The sequence below is a fragment of the Symsagittifera roscoffensis genome, chromosome 3 (genome assembly GCF_963678635.1).
Source record: "Symsagittifera roscoffensis chromosome 3, txSymRosc1.1, whole genome shotgun sequence".
NCBI classification, from domain to species: domain Eukaryota; kingdom Metazoa; phylum Xenacoelomorpha; order Acoela; family Convolutidae; genus Symsagittifera; species Symsagittifera roscoffensis.
In genome coordinates, this window is record NC_087064.1 from 32,551,682 (window position 1) to 32,573,379 (window position 21,698).

General features: G+C 38.7%; 1 protein-coding gene across 2 annotated transcripts; it reads right to left on the reverse strand.

Moving 5' to 3' along the window:
* Positions 1–7,787: 7,787 nt before the first annotated feature.
* LOC134842100 (sodium- and chloride-dependent GABA transporter 1-like) lies at positions 7,788–21,223 on the reverse strand. 2 transcript variants are annotated; one of them, XM_063858281.1, is made up of 4 exons: positions 20,800–21,223; positions 20,556–20,717; positions 9,892–10,543; positions 7,788–9,742 (listed from the first exon to the last, which is right to left on the reverse strand). In XM_063858281.1, the coding sequence occupies exons 3-4, from the start codon at positions 10,479–10,481 to the stop codon at positions 8,392–8,394; spliced, it is 1,941 nt and encodes a 646-aa protein (XP_063714351.1). In that variant the 5' UTR covers positions 10,482–10,543; positions 20,556–20,717; positions 20,800–21,223; the 3' UTR covers positions 7,788–8,391. The 2 variants fall into 2 exon arrangements, with proteins under 2 accessions (XP_063714351.1, XP_063714352.1); XM_063858282.1 differs by lacking the exons at positions 20,556–20,717; positions 20,800–21,223 and having other exon boundaries at positions 9,892–10,558.
* Between the last annotated feature and the right edge of the window lie 475 nt (positions 21,224–21,698).

Below are 21,698 nucleotides of genomic sequence, written 5' to 3' on the forward strand. Positions count from 1 at the left end.
CTTCTTTGGGGGTCTTCACGCTCAGGTAAACTAATAACCTCGTCATTATCGGTCATAAACTTTGCGAGGGACAAAATAACACTCGGTTGAATGAACATTGGAAGTAGCAGAGTATTCAGCAGTCTTCATTGATTTCCATAGCACCATAGCACGATCCCTTTATACATGTTATCCACCTGACTACCTTTTTTTTGAAACAAGAGTTTCAGACTAGAGTTCTGCTCAGGAGGCAGATGCACGCAAGATTCCATATAACATGACTAGCAGAATGAGCGATTTGTACAGTCCAAGCTTTATGAAGGTTTCTACGTTCACAGCTACATTCGTTCTGATCGTGTAGAGTACTTTGTTCGCTATCTTCAGTCGTTCATCGATGTACGCTTTCCATGTTAGATATTCTGCTACATAGATGTCGAGGCCTTTTACGGTTTTAGATTCATCCAATTTCGCGTCCATCAGCTTGTAACTTCGGTCCTGTCCTCTGAACGTTATTTTGGCGTTTTTGTCCATTGCTAACTCCATCGTATTCCCTTTCACCCAAATTTCAACTTGATCTAGATCATCCTGTATTTGCCAGAAGTTTTTCCGAACAGCTAAAGTTTTGAGATCGTCTGCAAAGATGAAGGGATCAGAGGAGTTCAGGACATCAGGCAGGTCGTTGATGAAGATATAAAATAAAATGGGTCCAAAGAGTGACACTTGAGGTACCCGCTGGTAACATCTAGAACTCTTGAGCTCGTATTGTCCACTCTGACAATTTTTTTTCAGTTGTTCAGGTAATTTATTTTGATTACAAGCAGACAGCCTCCTACTCCTATTTTTTCAAGTTTTTTCAACAGTTCGAGAGGAGGTACTTTGTCGAACGCTTTCAAAAAATCAGTGTAAATAGCAATAATTTCTGAGTTTGGATCGCTGTCCAGTGCTTCATGTATCTTCAGCAGAAATGACAACATATTCATCGAAACAGATCTGTTTTTGACAAATCCATGTTGGTGAGGTGTTAAGTAACGACAGAAGTGTTCATAGAGTGTAATGTATATAGATTTCTCAAAAATTTTGCTACTGATGTCTTGGAGTGAAACTGTTCGGTAGTTTTCTACTTTTCGTCTGTCTCTTTTTTTGTGGATTGGGGTTACAGCCGCAATTTTCTATTTGTCGGTTATCTTACAGACGCTCTTTTTGCTCTTAATCAGTTTGTGAAGGATTTCGCATATATTACGAGACGTCTTTTGGAAGAAGGCAGGTGGTAAAGCGTTTGGACCACGAGACTTAGTAATATCTAGCGAGGATACAAGGAAGTGAGTTGTCGTTTTAGAGATGTTGAAATTTGTTAACGTTGGATTTTCAGTTTCCATATCTTTCATACTGAATTTTTTGGAGTGAACACTGAATGGAAGAACTCGTTCAGCATGTTGACTTGTTTGTCGATAATGGTACTCTGAGATTCACACTTAATCAGAATTTTTGATAGACTGGGAGATTTCTTTAGACTTTTCAAGTGTTTAAAACTTAGATCTGTATTTCTGGAATGAAGCAGTTTGTTCTGGTAGATTTCTCTGTCTTGTTCCGACAATTTTGTTAATAAACGTCCCAGTTTTGTTACTTGTTGTCTTCTATAGTTAATCGGCTTTACGTTGGACAGAATTCTCTGTGTGTTCAGTTTTTTCATTAAATTTGATTTGAAGTTAGAGATCCAAGGAGGCAGACAATGTCTGTACCTTGTTCTTCTTGGAACTTATAGCTCAATTGCTTTGTCGAGATACTGGTGTAGCTCATCGTACATGTTGTTGATACTAGTATAACAGATGGGCTCGAACAGATTTTTTGGTAGGTAATCATTTTATCCATCGTAGACTGCTTTTCTGAAGCTTCTGAAGTTTTGCAACACTGGCTTGCATTCGGTCACCGGGTAATCTAACGACAGATGAGAAGCTTGTTGATCAGTGCAATCATAAACTTTTGTAAAGTTTTCGTCCTTTTCCGCATTTAGTTACGATAGAAATCGACATCCAGAGTGTTCTGAGAGCAATTCGGGTAATCAATGGCATGTCTGAAGAGCTCATCTTCAAGCAACTCAATTATCAAATTTTCATCTTCTTTGGGGCTTTCCGATGCTTTCCAATTTGCCTAAGGAAAATTTAGATCGCCACAAATCAGGGCAGGTTTTGATTTGGGAATGCTTTTCGGGAGTTTTTGGAAATCTTTGATAGTGTAACGATACTTACTAACTTCTAGTGGATTATAAAATGCGCAGATAATAACCTATGTGTCGTTGAGAATAATTTTACACGCGTTGCATGAATCTGGAAAAGGGGAAATTATTCCCTCTGTTAAAATACTACTTTTGATAACTGTTAGGCTTCCTCCGTGTGATCCCTCCGTGTGTCCACAATTTCCCTCTCATTTTTGTAGATGCCATACTCACTTAGTGGAAGTTCTGATTCATCGATGTTTTCACTTAGCAAAGTTTCACATAAACAGATAACGTTATAATCAGAGGCATTTACTGCATTTCTTTCTATGTTAACGAGGCTTTTTGTGTTCAGCTGCAAAAAGTTCAAGAAACCTAGTCATGTTGAATAGGATCTATCGACAAATTTGACTTTCACCTCATCGTTAAACAACTCCAAGTTCCATATCTTGAGCTTTTTGCTCGGGACTCCTTCATCCAGAAGCTCCCTTCTTTTTTTAGGATTCGATTATCTTTGATAGCATCTTCATTTGATAAAGCAGGTAGGATATGCATTTTTGTTTCATAGTACTTCTCTTTGTTCATATCTTTTTGCAAGCGTAAGTCTGGCTTCAAGTTCGCTGGAAACCGTTACCAGCAGCGTTCTAGGTTTTTTCTGTTCTGCGTTAAGCTTTCCTAGGCGTTTGAGTTCTAGCGCTTTTGGTGTTACTCCGGTTTGGCTCAGTTTTTCAGTTACTTGATCTTTAGTAGGGACAAGATTTTCTCCTTTGGTTTTGGTAGGATCCTCGGGGATCCCCTGTTTTCTGAAACTTTGACTGATGTTGTGATTCGTTCTGTATTCCGTTTTATGTTCCGCTTTCCCTTGTATTCCCCCGTAAATTTTTCTACGGTGACTAGGGCAGCGTACGTTTGTTCCACTTTCTCGTATGTTGACTTCGAAGAAATTCCGATTTTTTTGTTCAAACAAGTCAGTGAGTCTCATCTCCATGTTTTTCAACTCACCACCAACGTCAAGGTTCGCGATCATTTCGTTTGCGTTCGCAAGAGTCCGGCAACGGATAAAGTTGTCCCGTTAATTGTTTTCCACACAGGCATTGCATAGCAGCATTGCATTTAATCTTATTTCCTTCAATCCATTCAAAATAGAAGATGACAGAGCAGTACATTCAGGAGTCATGTGCGTTTGTGAGCTACACGCGACACAGGAATAGGCCTTCTCATTTGTAGGGATACCCTTTTTACACGTTTCACAAATCTTTACCATGACGAAGAAATTTCAATTTGATGTTTGTTCAGGACCAAGGAACTTAATCACTAGGTCCACCAGAAAAAAAAACAGAATTTAACTACAAACTAACTGACTTTCTACGCTTCGCTTTTTGTTTTTTCTTCTTTTCTGCTGGGACGGGTTTGCTTCTTCTTGATTATTCCTTCTAGGTCCTTACCGTGTTTCCTTACGATAGTCAGAGTCTTTATCTCCAGATAGGGATCTAGATGTAGATTGCTGTGTCTTCTCACAATTTTCTTTTCCTCTTTGGGAGCAGGTCGTTCTTAAAATGCAAAACTGGGACCCCCGTCGCTTTTAACTACTTGTATACTTCAATTCCTCCTTTTCTGAACAATAATTAGTTCCGATAACCCTCTTTAACCTCAGGATCTCTGCTACCAGTTCCTCTGCAGTAAGTGGTGTTCTGGGGTCTCAGGGGGAGTGGGTTATTGAGTTGTTCACAATATCGTGCCACAAGGTTAGATTTTCTGATTTTGGATAAGCTTTGCTCAAGTTTGGACATTTTTGCTTGGATTTTTTGTATTGGGTTGGAGACTGTAACCAGGCTTAGTGATAACTTGTTTGGAAAGAAGAAAGCGTTCTTTGATGTTTCTCCACTTCTCAAGTGAATGATGTAGAGAGCTTGCTCCAATCGCAATAATTCTTTTTTATGGGCCACCACGGCTGCTCTTTAAATTCATTAAACCTGAAACTATTTAAAAAGTTTATCACGAGTTTATCGATATAAGGCTTGTATACTGTCAGCTCACTAACGATTGAGTTTGAAGGGTATGGAGCGAGTTGGTTCTTCATGTCGTTAAATGCTAAAAAAAAACCACACTAAATTTTTTAGCAAAATTTTTGAAATTTATGGTTTTGCCGATAAGGATTTGAATTTCTCGATAAAACGCTTGTAAATAAGAGAATTAGCAGTCGTAAAGCAAAGTGTTGGTGGAAAAGTTGTCCCAACTAAAAAAACCGGTTTTATAATCAGAAATAACTTTTTCGAGATTAAAAAGCCGATGAAATTTGGCAACACAATGGATATGAAGAAAATTCAAAATGCATATCCAGAGGTTTTCAGACGTTCCGCTCAAAATCCTTAGCAAAATTTTTGAAATTTATGGTTTTGCCGATAAGGATTTGAATTTCTCGATAAAACGCTTGTAAATAAGAGAATTAGCAGTCGTAAAGCAAAGTGTTGGTGGAAAAGTTGTCCCAACTAAAAAAACCGGTTTTATAATCAGAAATAACTTTTTCGAGATTAAAAAGCCGATGAAATTTGGCAACACAATGGATATGAAGAAAATTCAAAATGCATATCCAGAGGTTTTCAGACGTTCCGCTCAAAAATGCTGAGCAAATTGGATTTTCTCTATCATCTTTTACGGTAATAATAATATAAATTTTCTTGTTTGGCCTGGGTGCTATCCAAAAAGTACCGTCGAATAACAAAGTATTCGACTTATCAAACTTCGACAAAAAAGTTTGGGTGCAAAAAACAACAACACGGGTGGTTTAAATCGAGCCAAAAGTTTTCGCTAGACCCAGTTTTTACTAGGTGGGGGTGAAAATAGTGATATAAGCTCTGGTGATGTAGATGGCAGGAGTTTTTAGTAATTAGGCAAATAGTTTTTTCCAAACTTTTTCCTTTGCCTCAAACTCGAAATTTGGATCATGGTTATGTGTTGTGCTATAGCTATTCAGCCTGGTTTTTTTTACAATCAGTTATAATACGTCACTTGCAACTTGGCTCAAAGCAAAGTTAATGTGTAGAAATTTTCCGTCTAATACCAAATTTTACCCTCTTGTGTCTTTGAAAGAACAATTTAAAACAGGCTCAATTGAAATGATTGAGTTTTTTTAAACGGTCTTTGTTATTATTGCTTTCATTTTTTTTAACTTGTAGTCTCTTTGTATGCTGTAATCTGATTTGTTTAACGTTTTGAGTTCGATCTAAGCAATCGAATGGGCTCAATTAAGTTTGAATTTTAATTGGACTCCTTGCAGCGGGACTAGGACAAAAAACCGACAAGATTTTAAGCCGAAGGGACCTCAAGCCAAAATTTAAAGTTTATTTTGAAAAAAAATTAGGCAAGTTTAGTTCATCATAAGCGTTCTTTATAACAATACACCTTTTAAGGGTGGCGTCAAATAGTTAAGGCAGCCGGATTTTGAGATGCATAAGTTAAAAACATGAAAAAGCCCATCAACAATGTTTTAAATTTTAATTTTCCTGAACATCTATTGAAGGCTCAAAAATTATGAAAAATCCAATAATTAGTTAGGCAAGCTGACGAAATTGAGAAGTACTTCAAATAAATTTTTAAATTAATCATATTTCATAATATTTTGACAAAATGTTCGGCTTGAAGTCCTTAATTATACGATTCGGCTTGAAGTCGTTAATTATACGATTCGGCCTGAGGTCCCGTGGGCTTGATGTGCGGCAACCTATTGCAGCCTGCTAAGCGGCACGCATGCAAGTAAAACGGTCCCCTAATTGCGGAGTGCGGTCTGTGTTTAGGGGTTACATGTCAGTATTTAGACAGCCGCGTATTCATACTGGTCAGTATTTAGACAAATACTGTTTCAACCAATCAGAATCGAGACAAAGAAGAAATTAATAAATAATTATTATTTATTTTGGATTATTTATGTTTTTTCTCGATTCTGATTGGTTGAAACAGTATTTGTCTAAATACTGACCAGTATGAATACGCGGCTGTCTAAATACTGGCCGCACTCCGTGTTTAGGCAACCGCGTATTCCTGCTCGTCAGTAAGCAGACAAATACCGTATTAACCAATCAGAATCGAGATGAGAAAACAAATTTAAAAAACAAAAAATTATTAATTACTCACTTTTTCTGTCTCGATTCTGATTGTTTAATAGTATTTGTCTGCTTACTGACGGGTCTGAACACGCGGTTGTCTAAAACCTGCTACGTAACACCTAATTGCACAGCAAATGGTCATCGTTGCTGTGATATTGATTCAAATTATCAAATTGCAGAACTGTAATCAAGCTATAAATTTTAAATTGAGCTGTCAAAACCAACTATTTCATGTCAACAACACTTTTAATGTGTTGTTTGATTTTTGTTCCGACTTTCGAAAAAAACGGATTAGTTATGCTCGGTGAGGTTTTTTTATTCAGTCAATTTTCGCCGATCGAAATAATAGTTTTCAACAAAAAATGTATACCTCATTAAGATATCGACTTCCTGAGTTCAAATATACCGATTTTTTTTGTAAAATTGTGGAGGTTTGAAAATTGCCAAATTGGCCATGTTCTGGACTAAATAATGCTCGCTTTTAAAAAATTATTCATAATGCTGAGAGCGTCACGCGAATTAATTATACGTGGTGAATTATTTAAGTTTTTAGATTAAATTTTTTTTGATTCTTGATTAAATTGCTCAAATTATGCATAAACTGTTCGTTGCTTTGCTATTATTGACGTTTCTGATAACTAATTTACCGATTAGCTTATAGAAATCGATATTTTTCTATTTTTCTGCTCTTGGACCCATTCTGCTCTTAGACCATTCTGTTTATTGACTAGCCACCACATTTCCTATTTTGCTATAGTAGAACTGTTTGTAATCACAGAACGTTTTATTTTGATTTTGATCAGAGAAAGCCAAATTTTCAGTACTGCAATTTATCCTACATAACTTCACATGGAAACTGGGAATATTTCTGCCCGAAAAGATGTTATGTAATATTTTAAATAAGATTTACGTAAGCATTTGTTCCTTTTTTGAGCTGTTCCGTGACAAACCTTCGGTTTCAAGGTAGATCGTTGTGGCCGTTTTTTATCAACTTCGATTTCTAACAGGAACGAAAACATGAGAACTAAATTAGGAATCAATTGCCTCCAAACAAATGTTAAGCGACAATTGACCACAAGAAGCTTCTCAATAACAGCAAGTTTATGCTTTTAGCTTTAGATTTTCCAATTTTTTCAAGATAAAATGTCAATCAGCATTTGAATTGACAACTTGACCAATTTTCGCACATTGTTCACGAAAAAGTTCATGTAGTTTTTTTTAATGCAACTGTTGCATGAAATTTATGCAATTTGGGAATTTTTTCATGCCATTTGGGAATTACGCCATTTGAGACGTAATCGTCGTTGTCAGTAATCCTTGACATGACATGCTAATCCAGTAGAAACGGTTTCAAATTTAAGATGTTTACTTCGTTGCCCGGACAAATGTGCTTATCTGGCTCGGAAAAAGATTTACTTCAAGATCGCTGCAGAAAATATGTAACGGAAATTTTCAATTAAAAGTAAAGCAAATCAGTAAAAGATGATTAATCCTTCAGCAGATAAGCAACAAAAATGGATATAGAAGCTGAAGAATCAATTCCGAGAAAAAAAAATAAACAGGTTGCACAGTAATGTTCCATGTAGTACTACAAAATATATTTATGGGAGAAATACAATTTTTGACACATTTCCATTCAGAAAACATCAACTAACAAAAACATAATTTAAATTGTACATCTAAATTTTTGTAATCAAACTCAAAATTTATCAGCAGCTATTCAAGTATCCAGTTTTTAACATAAACCAAGCTCAGCTTTGGCTTCTTTTTAGGTTCAGCTCGGACGCAGTTTATACAATTAGTTTGCAGCTAATATCTAATATTTTCGTTTTGGAGATGAGCCATCTTTTTGTTAAACGATAGAGTTAAGTCAGAAGGGTGGGCAACCCGTGCTTCTAGTCTGATCGCTGAGTGACTTCGCCTTCGCAACGCGTCCGTTAGTTTGCAGCAGATGAGTTTGTGAATTGCAGTTGATGAATTGAAAAGAATTTGTTTGTGGTTTGACTCTTTGAGACTCCAACTAGCTGAAGCCCAAAAAAGGCAATAAAAGCACCATTTGAATTGAGACAAGACAACAATTTGTGGCCAACTTGCTTTTTAAGCTTCTAACGACTCGCCCGCGGCCATGCCCAGCTGGATTTTGTCATCGTCAGACGTCGTTGAGCGATATATCGAGGTCGTACTACTGCTTCCCAGCTTCGGATAATCGTATTTCTCAAAAAGTTCGTTGACAGTTTTCAAATCTGTACTACTGCTGGGTCGGTATAAGTCGTCGGGTCGGATAATTTTACCCATTCGCTGCATAAAACTGCCCTTAGCTTGCACAAACTCCTTGATAGCGAACACTGGAATGAAAATGACGGATGTCATTGCAGTAGCCCATCCAATAGCCTCGGCCCAACGGGGAATGTCTTGTCCTGCGATCTTCATCGGGGTATAGAGGTACAGATTGAAAAAGAAAATGATCAACATAGCAACTGGCGCAGTAAATGCCCACGTGAACAACCACCAGTAGGTTCCTGGCGGTTTGTGGCCAATCATCGCCTCGATTTGAAGAATCAGTTTCTTCCCGCCGTAGATATACACCAAAGCGATCACTTCGATGAAGGAGACGATGAACAGACTGTGCGAACACGAGTAAGTGTCCAGAAGATTGAGCCAGTGTATTCCAGATTTGGTCACCATCGGCAACCCGAGAACAAACATCACAAAGCACACCGACAACGTCACGACGCCTCGTCGTTTCATCAGCGAGGGCACCCGATCTACGACTGCAGTGATCACAGTTTCCACGAGAGCAAGTTGGCTTCCGAATCCCAGATTTAGCAGCATGAAGAAAAACAGAAACGAGAAGAATGCAGCCCCAGGCATGTGAGAGACGGCATCTGGGTAGACAACAAAAGCCAACCCAGGTCCGCTTGTTACCACGTCCTGTACCGCTTTTCCCGAGACATGAGCCAAGTTTCCAATGACAGCAAAGATCACGACTCCCGCGATTATGCTAGTTGAGCAGTTCACTGTAGTGACAATCATGGTCATTCGGAAGACGTTGTTGTCAAATGGCGAGTAGCTTGCAAGCGTGATCAAGGAGCCGAACGCGAGTCCGAGTGAATAGAAGATTTGGTTGGCGGCAGTGTTCCATACTTCGGGATCTTTCAGCTTAGACCATTCAGGCACCAGGTAGAACTTGAGGCCCTCGAAAGCTCCCGGGAGTGTGAGTCCTCGCACCAACATTACTGCGATTACAATGTACGGGAATATTGCGGTGAAGTAAGTGATTTTGCCCGAGCCTTTCACTCCCTTCAGAAGGAAGAGAGCAACGAGCACCCATGCCACCACGAAAGAGACGAGTAGCTCGTACTGAAACCCTTGGAAGTCCTCCAGCTTATGAGTTTGGTCCAACACTTTTGTGTTCCAGTACACTTCCGCCTTTGTCGTGCAGTACGTTCTAAACCCAAAGATTTTAAAAGAAAAAGCTTCACATAAGTATTTTAAAAACACTAAATATTTACTTTCAATTCCTTCACATTAAAAATAAGCAATCTATTTCACATCAGAAAATATTTCATTCCTAATGATCTCAAAGTGTTCACTTACTCTAACGTAAGGTTGTCATCGTCACCATATGTTTGGTTTGCGGCAATTTTCCGATTACTATCGTCGCAGATTGGGTCGTACCAGGGCAAGTGTTGATTCAGAACAAGTGCTTTGATCGAATGGAAGAGGTAATGAACAATCCAACCCACAATCACATTGTAATAAATGGAGCAGAAGAATGATATGACGATCATGGCGTAGCCGAGTCCGATAAAGGCCTTGGACATGTGCCAGACACCGAAGGGACCTTGACTGGCAAACTGTCCTAAAGACAGTTCCAGGAAGTACAGCGGCATGCCCGCTATTAGCAAGAAGATGATATAGGGCACGAGGAAGGCGCCTCCCCCGTTGTCGTAGCACTTGTAGGGAAACCGCCACAGATTTCCCAGTCCAATGCTGTAGGATATGCATGAGAACAGGAATTCGGTCTTATTGTTCCATTGATCTCTCTGGACAATGTCAGAGGACATTGATATTGAACATGTTTCCGGCGAAGGTGACTCATCGTCTGGGTCAACTTGTTTGCCCGACTTTTTCCCAATGACGGCAATTTGGGTAAAAATTTCTTTTTCAGGAGCACGGCAATTCATAATAGCGATGTTCAAAGGTAATTTTTTTTTTTCAAGAAGGTTTTTGAGGTAACTGTTATAATCTAAAACAGAATGAACAGTATATTTAACACGCTAGATAAAAAGTCTTTGACCTTAGAAAAATAAAATGACACAAAAGACAAATTGTTTCTCTGTGCGACTAAATTCAAATTCTTTTGCTTTATTTATTTCTTTCTTTCTACTGACTGTTTTTCATTGCAAATTATTCATAAAATAAAATACAAGTTGACATGCGCGTTACGTAACTCGGGGAATTCCCTTCAGCTATTATATAATATACACGTGTATTATGCGCTGTTATGCGCGTATTACGTAATCGTTACAAAACACAGCGACTTTGTTACGCGCAACTCAGCAATATTATGGTGTTACGTAACCATTTTATACCATATTACCAACAAGATTACCACAAAGCCACCAACGAATGCTGAATTAGACACTCGAAGAAGACTTCAATGCAAATTAGACAGCGTTAAAACTTCTATAAGAGTGTTTTAAAATTTTAGACAGCGTTAAAACTTCTACTTTAGGACACATAAGAATTATGATTATCTGGGTGTCTAGATCGGCTATGCAGCAAAGAGCGGCCCATGTGAACAATCTCCCCCTGAAATGGTGCTTAGGTTAACAAGTCAACCATACAATCTTCGAACATGTTTTCATTTGCTCTGTAGTAGACGCCGGATTTCGCCTATTAGTTATTTTTTCGACTAACTGAAGAACTGAATTTGAAGCTATTGTTGCTCTCGCTTAAACGCTTAACCTTCGAGCAGCTTCAGTTCTAAAGGTTTTCCAAGCTCTAACTCTCTCCTAATAAACTATTCTTCTTAAACACTAAGACCGAATTCCGGTTGGCGAAATTTCAACTGCCCGAGCACTTTTTGGGACTAAGTACCGTTTCAAGGCAATTTATAAAGTTTCGACCAAATAATGGCTTTTTCGGCAATCTCCCCTCAGGGTTGGGAGTGTTTCAAAGGCAAAAAAAACACATTTTAAAACAAAGTATAAAACAGTTGTTTATTAATTTTTAATGTTTTCCGTGTTATCGTGTTATTTATGAGAGAACGAACTGTAAAATGGATAAACCTTCTGTAGCCTCATCTCAGAAATTAACAGCGGCTCTTCGGCTCTTTTTCCTTCCCCCCCCCCCCCCCCACCTGCAAGTTTTTATATTTGAAGTTGCCGTTCACTTTGTCCGATTGTTGTGAAAATTGGGATGCAGACTAATTAGGCCATAACAAGCATATTTGGGGGGGGGGGGAGGAGGAAAAAGAGCCTTAACAGCTAAAATCGTGAGCCTTGCTGATAGTTTGTTATGTTGATACAAAATTATTTGTCATTGGTGTCCCACCACGAACTCCTTTCGAAGCCGAAAAAGAGAATATACAGGATTAAGAACTTATTCGTCATATAGCGGTAAACCGAAGACTAGAAAAAGAATCAAAAAACGCTCGCTGGAACTTTCGTGGATTATCCGAACACGTTTACGCCGCATTGCACATCTCGGATCGCAACAACGTACACCTCAAAGAAGAATAAATCAGTCAAATAAGAACTATATTGAAGACAAAATCTTCTGCGATCAATACTCCCTTGCGCTTGAACGTCAGGACCACCTTCATATCTACGAGTGGTAACCTATAAAGTAAAATTTTTACAACCCCCCTATATAATAAACCAAAAGGCTCCTTACGAGGAGTCACCTGGCTTCTATAAAAAATGAGTCAAACAACCTCATCGAGCACAAATCAGATTCCCGGAAAGAGAAAGGAAACTGCGAACCACCCGAATAAAGAAGAACATCAATACATACAAACAATGCACAAAATGCTGAATCTGATCATTAGTGTGGATAACAAATAACCTACTGCAAATCAGCCAGAAAAAGCCATTCATGTGCGGTTTCCACGCAGATTGGACCTATACCCAGTTGATTTTGGTCGTACAAACACTCAAAAAGCTCGAAGAACAGGTCACCAAACTATGAGACAACCCGGCCAAGGAGGAAAAAAGCAAAAAGTCAACAGCATCGAAGAGGTAAACATGAAAATACATCAGCGTATCGAAGAATTCCCAGCAAAAAAGAATCGAAAAAACTGATATATTCAAATATTCTCAAAGGTATCGAAGTTTAAAAATGCAAAAGGGAACGTGATTTCAGCTGTCTCAAATAGTCCCCAGGTTAAATCCGACGTCGTCGAGATAAGCAAGACTCTAGACACAAACTTCAATGAGGAGCACATCAAATCAATGATACCCTTCAGTGGCAGAAAGAACAATAAACTGCAGGGTTGGCATGTTATTTAACATTGTTATTTAACATTGAATTTAACTTACAGTGTTATTTATAATTTCTAAAAGTGATGTTAGCTATTTCTTAGAAATATGAGTAATTCTTAGAAAAACACAACGCAACTATGCTGTATGTTTGTTCCGAAGCGATTGTAGCGAATCCCGAACGGATGAAAAAAAAATTTCAAACCAATTGCAGTTTCACTTGACAAACTACAGAGCGAAAAATCTCACCTGACGTATGGGAAGCTTCGTGCTCAACTCGGCGTTGAGAAAGCCGGAAAGTTGGCGTTTCTGTTCAAGAAACTCAACTCTTGTTGATATGTTAATTTAATTAACAATTTAACAAAAATAACATGTTTTTTCGATAAATAACAGTTAGTTTGTTATTTTTGTTTTTAACTTACATTTTGCCAACCCTGATAAACTGATTCCAGTCAAGTTTAAAGCCACAAATCAAAAAAACCTGAAATGCCAAATAATTGCGGAACACGAACAAATAAGAAAATGTTGTCATCAACCCAGCTTTTATCAAAGAACAACAGCAGAATTATTTTCAGCTGAGAACTGCGCTCAAAGAAAGACGACAAAAGGAACCGGAAAGGAATCACTTCATTAGCAAAGGGAAAACCATCTCAACGAAAATAAATAATCAAGCTTGACTAAATGATCAACCCAAAAGCCTATCGCTTCTCTTGGGGAACATCAGAGGAACCAGATAAACTACCAAACTCACAGACCACATTAAACAATATGACATTCTTCTGCTAACAGAAACAATGAGCTCCAAAAAACTACAATTCCAAACTTTATATGCACCAACTCACCGGCAAATAAATGGAATAAAGGAGTCCTGCTCGTGAAATCACTATTGCATTTAACTAAAGTCTAGCGAACCGTGCCTTACAAAACTACTAAATTCAAAGAATCATAATCATATCCCTTGACCCGACAAAAGTAACATTTATGGTAGGATACTTCCCAACAAAGAGTGAAATAGAGGATATATTAAGCGAAACTTCAACAACCCTCAAGCACTCAAATGTAGTCAACGAAACAATTTTTGCCGAGACCTAAACTTTCGCCTGGATATTGAATCTACCAGAACACAAGCTATTGTAGCTAATGAAACAAAACGATCGTTATTGCCTGAAGAACCCACAAAAATTTACATACAGCTGCAAGCGAGGCAACAGCACAATCAATCTGTGCTTCAGTAATATCCCCATAGACCTAAAAATCATATAAAAAACATCAATGAACACAAACACATTCAAACTAACCACATCTGCAACCCATCGAGAAAAGAAAAAGTCTCGCATGCTATAAGAAAATTCGACCACGCCGCACTCATTAACTAGTAAGGAAAAACGTCAATACGAACAACCAAAATAGGTGGAATTAATGAATACAGCAGAGACTGACCAGAGAAAATTCTGGGAAAAACTTAATACAAAAAAAACGGAAAATAAATATTTGTCAGGTAAATACTTTTGAACTGCAAAACCCTTTTGAAAATCTCTTATGTCTAGAACAAGTACACTGGACCCTAAATAACCTATTATATTATATCACGATTATATAACAATAACAACCAAAATCGGAAACTACTCCGTCTACATAGACGCTGACATAATTGACTACGAAATAGAAAAAGCCTTCCAAAATGTCAAAATTAAAAAAGCCACCGGTTTAGATGGCCTCTCAGAAGAATGCCTTAAGAAAACAGTTTATACTATGCATGTTTCGTCGATTACAAAAAAGCATTCGACTCAGTAGACCAAAAATTAGCCTAGCAATTTCCGTTAAATTTCTTGAAAAGTTATACAAAAAGAAAATGGCGAACACGATCAAATTAAACAGAGGTTCCCTGCAAGAACGAATAACACAAAACATCGGACTAGTGGAAGGGGAGAAACTTTCACCCCTACTATTCTCACTATCTAAACTGCATGCTCACAAGCTGCGAAGCCGAACTCATTTTTTTATGCCGACGACCTCGCCATAGGCAGCAGCGACACTAACATCATAAATAAGACCCTACAAAAACGTGAGTACGACGGCAACACAATTGAGTTCTTAAACAAATTCAATTATCTTGGAGTAATACTAATGTCCAATCTCAGTCCTCTGAGACATCTAACCCACTTGAGATCAAAAGCCACAATAGCTACAAACACACTGGACACAATAGCCGACCTGAGGAAAACAAACTTAACTTCTGCCACTAAATTGTTCAATAGAATCATCGTACCATCCGCCTCATACGGCCACCACCTCAAACTATGATAAATTGGAAGACCACAAGAAAGTCGTGACGAGCTTTTTCTTCAAAAAAATGGACTGGTATACCATGACGGCTACCAACATATATTCGGCGACGACATTGTACATATATTCTCTAGCTTTTCTTCAAAAAAAATGGGAGAAAAGCTAGAGAACTTTCCCCCCCCCCCCGCCCTCCTCGAGAACTTTCCCCCCCGCCCTCCTCGAGAAAATCCTAGATCCGCCCGTGCATTAACATTATAATCGATTATAATTTCGGTTGAGGGCCCTTAATTTGGGCCCTCAATTTGCGTGCCCTTAATAGTTTTTGTTTGCCGGGGGGGGGGGGCATGGTGCGGTAAATGTGGGTAGGGGAGGGGGTAATTGGGAGGAAGTGAAGGGAGTGGGAAGGAAGAATGATCGGACTAAGTGTAAGTGTAAGTGGGGAGGGGGGGGGGGGGGGGTAACTTGTAAGAAGACCCAAAGTTTCGGCTATCCGGGAAGGGCAAGCCGACGGGACTTCAACCCGCAGGGACTTGAGGCCGAAAATTTAACTTTACAAGCACCTCAAATCATTATTTTTTCTTCTGTAAAACGTTTCTTTTCAAATTCTTAGGCTAGTTTAGTCCATAATAAGCGTTATTTATGACAATGATTTCTTAGGATTGGCATTAGTTAATAATATCAGCCGTTTTTTGAAATGCGTAAATTATAAACAAGAAAATAACCTTCAACAGTGTTATATTTTTCAACTTTCCTAAACATCATTTGGAGGTTTAAATTTCGTGAAAATGCTAATAATTACCGAATAAAGGTCATGAAATTGAGAAATTCTTCAAAAAAATTTTCAAATTAACCTTATTTCATGACTTTTCGGCTTGAAGTCCCTACTTTAACGATTCGGGTTGAAGTCCCGTCAGCTTGATGTCCGGCACCCATCCGGGAACGAATATATTTTTCAGCTATCCGGGAACGAATTTATTTTTCGGCTATCCGGAAGCAAATTTTTTTTCGGCTATCCGGGTATTCGGCTCCGCGACACGCCACCGAGATTCTTTAGTAGATACAATAGTTGGGGAGGGTTCTCATGCTTGAAGGACCGAATGCTTGAAAAATTTAATCCAATCAAAATTGCTAAGCGTTTCCATTGGTTAAATGCCTTTCTCACAAAATCGAAGTCAATATTAACAGAAAATGTATTAAATCAGTGGAAAATAATCAAAAATAAATTGCGGGTTACAACCGCAATACTATTCAGATAATTATCAAGATTAATGAGGTCAAAATTATCAGAATTGAAAACTCATCTGCTTATTATCTAATCGGTCAATATTAACTCTAATGGCCTGCATTTATTTTCTTACTTTGAGATTTTCGCGATTTACTTTGAGATTTTGAATACTCAATTCTGATTGGCTGAAAGTAAGTTTAAATTAATTTCAAGCATTCGGTCCTTCAAGCATGAGGGACGCCACCCAATAGAGAGATTATCAAAAAGATCCGCTCTTTCTGCTTTTTGCTCCGCCTCCCTTTATTAGGGTGCGTATTCATAGTTTCCAAAATAAACAATCAGTCCCATAGGTTCCCAAATAAAAGAGCAGTCGCATGGTGCGTATTCATAGGTTCCAAAATGAAAAATCAGTCCCATAGGTTCAAAAACAAAAAAAATCAGTCACACAAGTCTCAAATCTTTTCAATTGGTCAAAAGACTAAATTAGCCGAGTCTCGGTTTAAGGTCGACGGTGGGCGCGCTACGCGCGTGTCGCCGCTTGGCGGCGATAACCGGCTCTAAATTTCGTATAGAGTCCTACCCTTTGGTGGCAAGCTCGCAACACGTTGGCGCGGCTGCGGCGGTCACTGTTCTGCAGCTTGAGTTTATGCTTGTTGAACAGTAAACAATCAATCCATAAATTCGTTGGCTCAAATTTCAACCAATTAGAATTCAAGAAGATAAATTTTGGAACTCATGCGACTAATTTTTTATTTTAGGAGCTATGAATATTGGAACCTATGGGAATTCACCAGTCGCATAAGTTCCAAATCTTTTCAATTGGTCAAAAGACTAAATTAGCCGAGTCTCGGTTTAAGGGTCGCCGGTGGGCGATAACCGGCTCTAAATTTCGTGTAGTCCTACCCTTTGGTGGCAAGCTCGCAACACGTTGGCGCGGCTGCGGCGGTCACTATTCTGCAGCTTGAGTTTATGCTGGTTGAACAGTAAACAATCAATTCATAAATTCGTTGGCTCAAATTTAAACTAATCAGAATTCAAGAAGATTAATTTTGGAACTTATGCGACTGATTTTGTTCCGACTTTCGATACGAAAGTAACGGAATATTTGTGCTCGGGGTGGGTTTTTTTTCTTCAGACAAATTTTGACTTTTTAACTAGCCGTTTTTGACCGTTTATATCATTCAAAAGGTATTGTTGTCCTGAGCTTAAATTTGAAAAGATATTTCACCTGTGATCATTTTTCGTAAAGTTATGAGGGTTTAAAGATTGCCATTTTGGGACAATTAACGCGCGATATAATTCGCGCTATTAACGCGTAAGCGGAGATTTAATCCGTCTTAGATTCGTTCCAAATCAGTTGAACGGAGCTTATTTGCCATAATTGATTTCCTACAAGGAACAAAATCTATCCTTTTGTACTTTATATGGCGTGTGGGGGGATGAATTTCATAAAAAATTTCAAATTTTAGAAAAAATTTAAGTTTAATATATTCCATTTAATTTTTTTTTTATTATTACTGTTCCATAAACCTTAAAAGGCAGTCGGAACATTCAGGGCTTCGCCCTGATACGAGCAGTCTTGTTTATTTTGGAGGCGCGTACCCACGGAGCCGCATTCCCGGAAAGCCGAAAAAAATAAACACCTCCGGTTTTAATTAAATTAAATAAGAAAACTCTTGAGACGCATTTTGATATGACAAAAAATGCCTCAAAATTTTGCAGCCTGTAAGCTTAGAAAGTTCTGAACTTTTTTAAGAGGTTGGATTGGCTTATTTTTTTACTCTCATTTAATTAATTAACAACAAAAGTCTGACTACTGCAGGGATTCAACACCCCTCACCAATCAGAGGGTCCCTCTTTGGTAAGTTTTATTATATCCTTTTTCGGCCCACAAACCCTAAAAATTTTAAGTATAACTTTAAAGGGGAGCGCGCGCTGTAAAACGCAATGTCTTGTCCTACTTCCTGCTTTGCAGAACCTCTTGAGCAAGCTGAAAACTGGATACCTGGATGACGTTGCTTTTGCTGATGAATGGCGCACCACTCTCCATGATCTTCTGAGTATCAAACAAGCATGTAAGAAACTTGGTCTTCTTTTGAATGAGAAGAAGTGCGAGGTGACAGCTTTTGGGAGCAGTAAAAAGGAGATAGAAAGAGCTTTTCGTGAGACATTTCCCACTATTCAATGCGTTGATGCCGAAGACAGCACACTTCTTGGAGCTGGTCTAGGCACTAGGTCGATTCGAGCAGAGTTAGTGGACAAACTTGCAAAACTCAAGACACTCCTGCAGCGAACAGCTTCTTTACCATGTCAAACCGCTTTCTTTCTCATTAAAAATTGTTTCTTTGTCCCTAAACTTATGTATGTCCTCCGCGCTAGTCTGCCTTTCAACACACAGATTTACTCGACGAAATCGACACACTTGTATGCCTTGAACTTGAGAGAATCTTCAACTGCATCATTTCCGATGTCTCTTTCAGTCAAATTTGCTTGCCCACGAAACAAGGAGGGTTTGGTCTTCAAAAATCAGCACTCTCAGCTCATCAGCATTTATTGCTTCTTTTGTTTCCACTGAAAATTTACGGCACTGCCTTGCTCCTGAGATAAGCAATCCTGGTCTTTTTAACGAAACCGTCGACCACTGGGAGTCTCTCAGCAACCACCGATTTGAAGACTTAGCCCCCCCAGTGCGCTCAAAAATTTTGGACAAAACCTATCTACGAACAACAATCCGCAAACATTTTGAGCAATTGTACCGACCAAAACTCACTTGCTCGTTATCACGGCTGTCGCGCGGTAGGTTCAGGCGCTTGGCTGGACGTCCTTCCTTCTCGTCCGCTGGGTCTGACTTTGTCCGATGATGAGTTCCGTATTTCAGCTGGTCTGCGTCTAGGAGCCCCAGTAACCGCACAACACACATGCAAATGTGGCTATGTTGCAGCAACAGATGGAAGACACGCACTTGTCTGCCCGAAGATCAAGCACAGGTTCATCAGACACTCGAATGGCAACATGATCATTAAAGATTCTATAAAATCACTCGGCATCAGTTCCACACTAGAACCTATCGGGCTGCTACGCAAAGATGGACGCAGACCAGATGGACACCCACTAATGCCATGGCAGCGAGGACGGACCTTGGCATGGGATTTCACATGTATAAGTCGTTTGGCAAACTCTAATCTGCGAATGGAAGTTCTTCCGGGTGCCAATGCAGCTTCCGAGGCCGAAGTCCGCAAAAGAAACCACTATTCAGACCTCCCTTCCACTGTAATTTTCGAACTCGTTGCCATGGAAACACTGGGTGGCGCTGGTAGGTCTACTGCAGTTTTCTTGAAAGAACTTGCAAGGCGAATAACAGTCTTAACGGGTGAGAAACTAGCTTTTAAATTTCTCAAACAAAAGCTAGACCTAGCGATTCAGCGCGGGAACGCTGGATGCATCCTTGAGGCAACTAGTTGACACACACCCTTCGCTTTACTGCTTCAACTGTAAACTGTGCGGTATATACGCTCTTTTTATTTCTTGTTCAATTTAATTGACTTCTTTTATAATTTTTTGGATAAAATTTTTTCAAAAAAAACACCAAAAACGGCGTTTTGGCCTGTTTTTTTAAACATTTGACCGTTTTTTTAAACGCGTTTATTTTTTTGCCGGGGCATAGTGGGGTAAATGTGGGTAGGGGGAGGGGGTAATTGGGAGAAGGGGAAGGGAGTGGGAAGGAAGTAAGATGGGACTAAGTGTGTGGGTGGGGGGTAGAGAAAGGGGGGTATTCCAAATAAAACAAAACAGTGTTTTTAAGTAAGTTTGTATGATCTCTTTAACTATTGTCCCCCCTATCGTACCTAGTAACGAATCCCCCCCCCCCCTTAATAAGAAATGGGTAGGGGGGTAATTGTTAAGTAGATCCAAAATTACGGCTATCCGGGAACGAATTTACTTTTCGGCTATCCGGGTATTCGACTCCGTGACACGCCACCATTTTGGAACCTATGAATATTGGAACCTATGGTAATTCACTCTTTATTAGGTACCAAAAGAGTTGATGTGAAGTTGAAAAATATCCAACATAGCATTAGCGTTGGGCTTTTGGACCATTCTGCTCAATGCTCCGCTTCCCATATGACCATTTATTTACTTCAACTGTCTGAATCATCGGTATGATAAAACACTGCGGTTTAATCTGCTTCCCGGCCGCTTCGAAACATCTCAAAGCCGCGCCCAGAGGGAGACAAAACAAACTATTTCGATTTAATGTTACATACCCTAAATGTAGTTTCCGTTTAACGGTGGTTGGTTTATGAGTTGAAATTTCTTTCGTTGTCGCCAGTACGGTGCTTTCTTGAACCACCCTTAGCTCCTTGCGATAACTGAAATTGGCCTTTTCCGATCTTGTTTCTGCTCAAAGGTGACTAAACGTACTCTACCTAAAATAACAAGGTATTTATATTGCTCTGAATCAAGCACTTGTGACACATTATTTGAATTCGGCAAAGGATAAACACTAACCAAAAATTCCTAAGAACGTTCCTAAGAATCAGATATACACGTCTAGTAATTTGTTACAATTCCTGATATGGAAACTTGAATAACGGGACGGGACGAAAGGGTCGGCCAGTCTGAGGGATAGGAAAAGAACAGCAGAAAAACTTTATCTTCGAAATTGAACAACTGAATATTAATTAATAACTGATCAAGGAAGTAAATTACTTCGGAACAGATTGAAAAACAAGAGAAAACTTCAATATATATGAAAGACTGCTATAAAAGATTTGAGAACTTGAACTTAATAACAGCACAGTTGATTTTTTGAACTTTTTCTGAATTATTTGAACTACTCTTGTTTGAACTACGCATGAATTTTAATTTTGCAATTTAACAATTTGGTAAATTAAATTCGGCTATCATGTCAGTTAAAATATCACAGTTCAATAAAAACAGCTGATTATGTAATGCAAAAACGAGATAAAAACGGATTGCGTCATGCTGATTTTGATTCGCTACGAGCTTGTACGTCAGCGCACTAAAGAGTCGAATATAGAACATTACGCAAGTTATTACGTAATCTCTAAGCAAATATGTGCCTAATTTAGTAAGGAAATTGAAAGTTGTTCTACCATTACAAAATACAAGCTGAATTACGTAATGTCTTACGTCATACAAACAAATTAATAATTTAGGATTTGTAGAATTAGGTTCAAAAAAGCCACAATTTATTTTTCAATTCCAGTTCCTAATGTTGATACTGATTTGAATGCCAATATGTTTTTAAACTTTCAATTTTCTCTTTCAATTTCTTATATGGTACAAATCTGAATTTTTTAAACCTTTTTTATTACGTAAAAAAATGACAAAATTTTTGTACTTTGCTAGTCGTGTTTTCAAGGACAAACTGCACTTTCGGCGCC

What these genes read in the sequence shown, in the direction of transcription:
- LOC134842100 (XM_063858281.1), bottom strand. Translation starts at nt 10,481, where the DNA reads ATGAATTGCCGTGCTCCTGAAAAAGAAATTTTTACCCAAATTGCCGTC. An exon ending in GATGACAACCTTACGTTAGA is followed by an intron (nt 9,743 to 9,891) that starts GTAAGTGAACAC and finishes CTTTGGGTTTAG; the next exon opens with AACGTACTGCACGACAAAGG.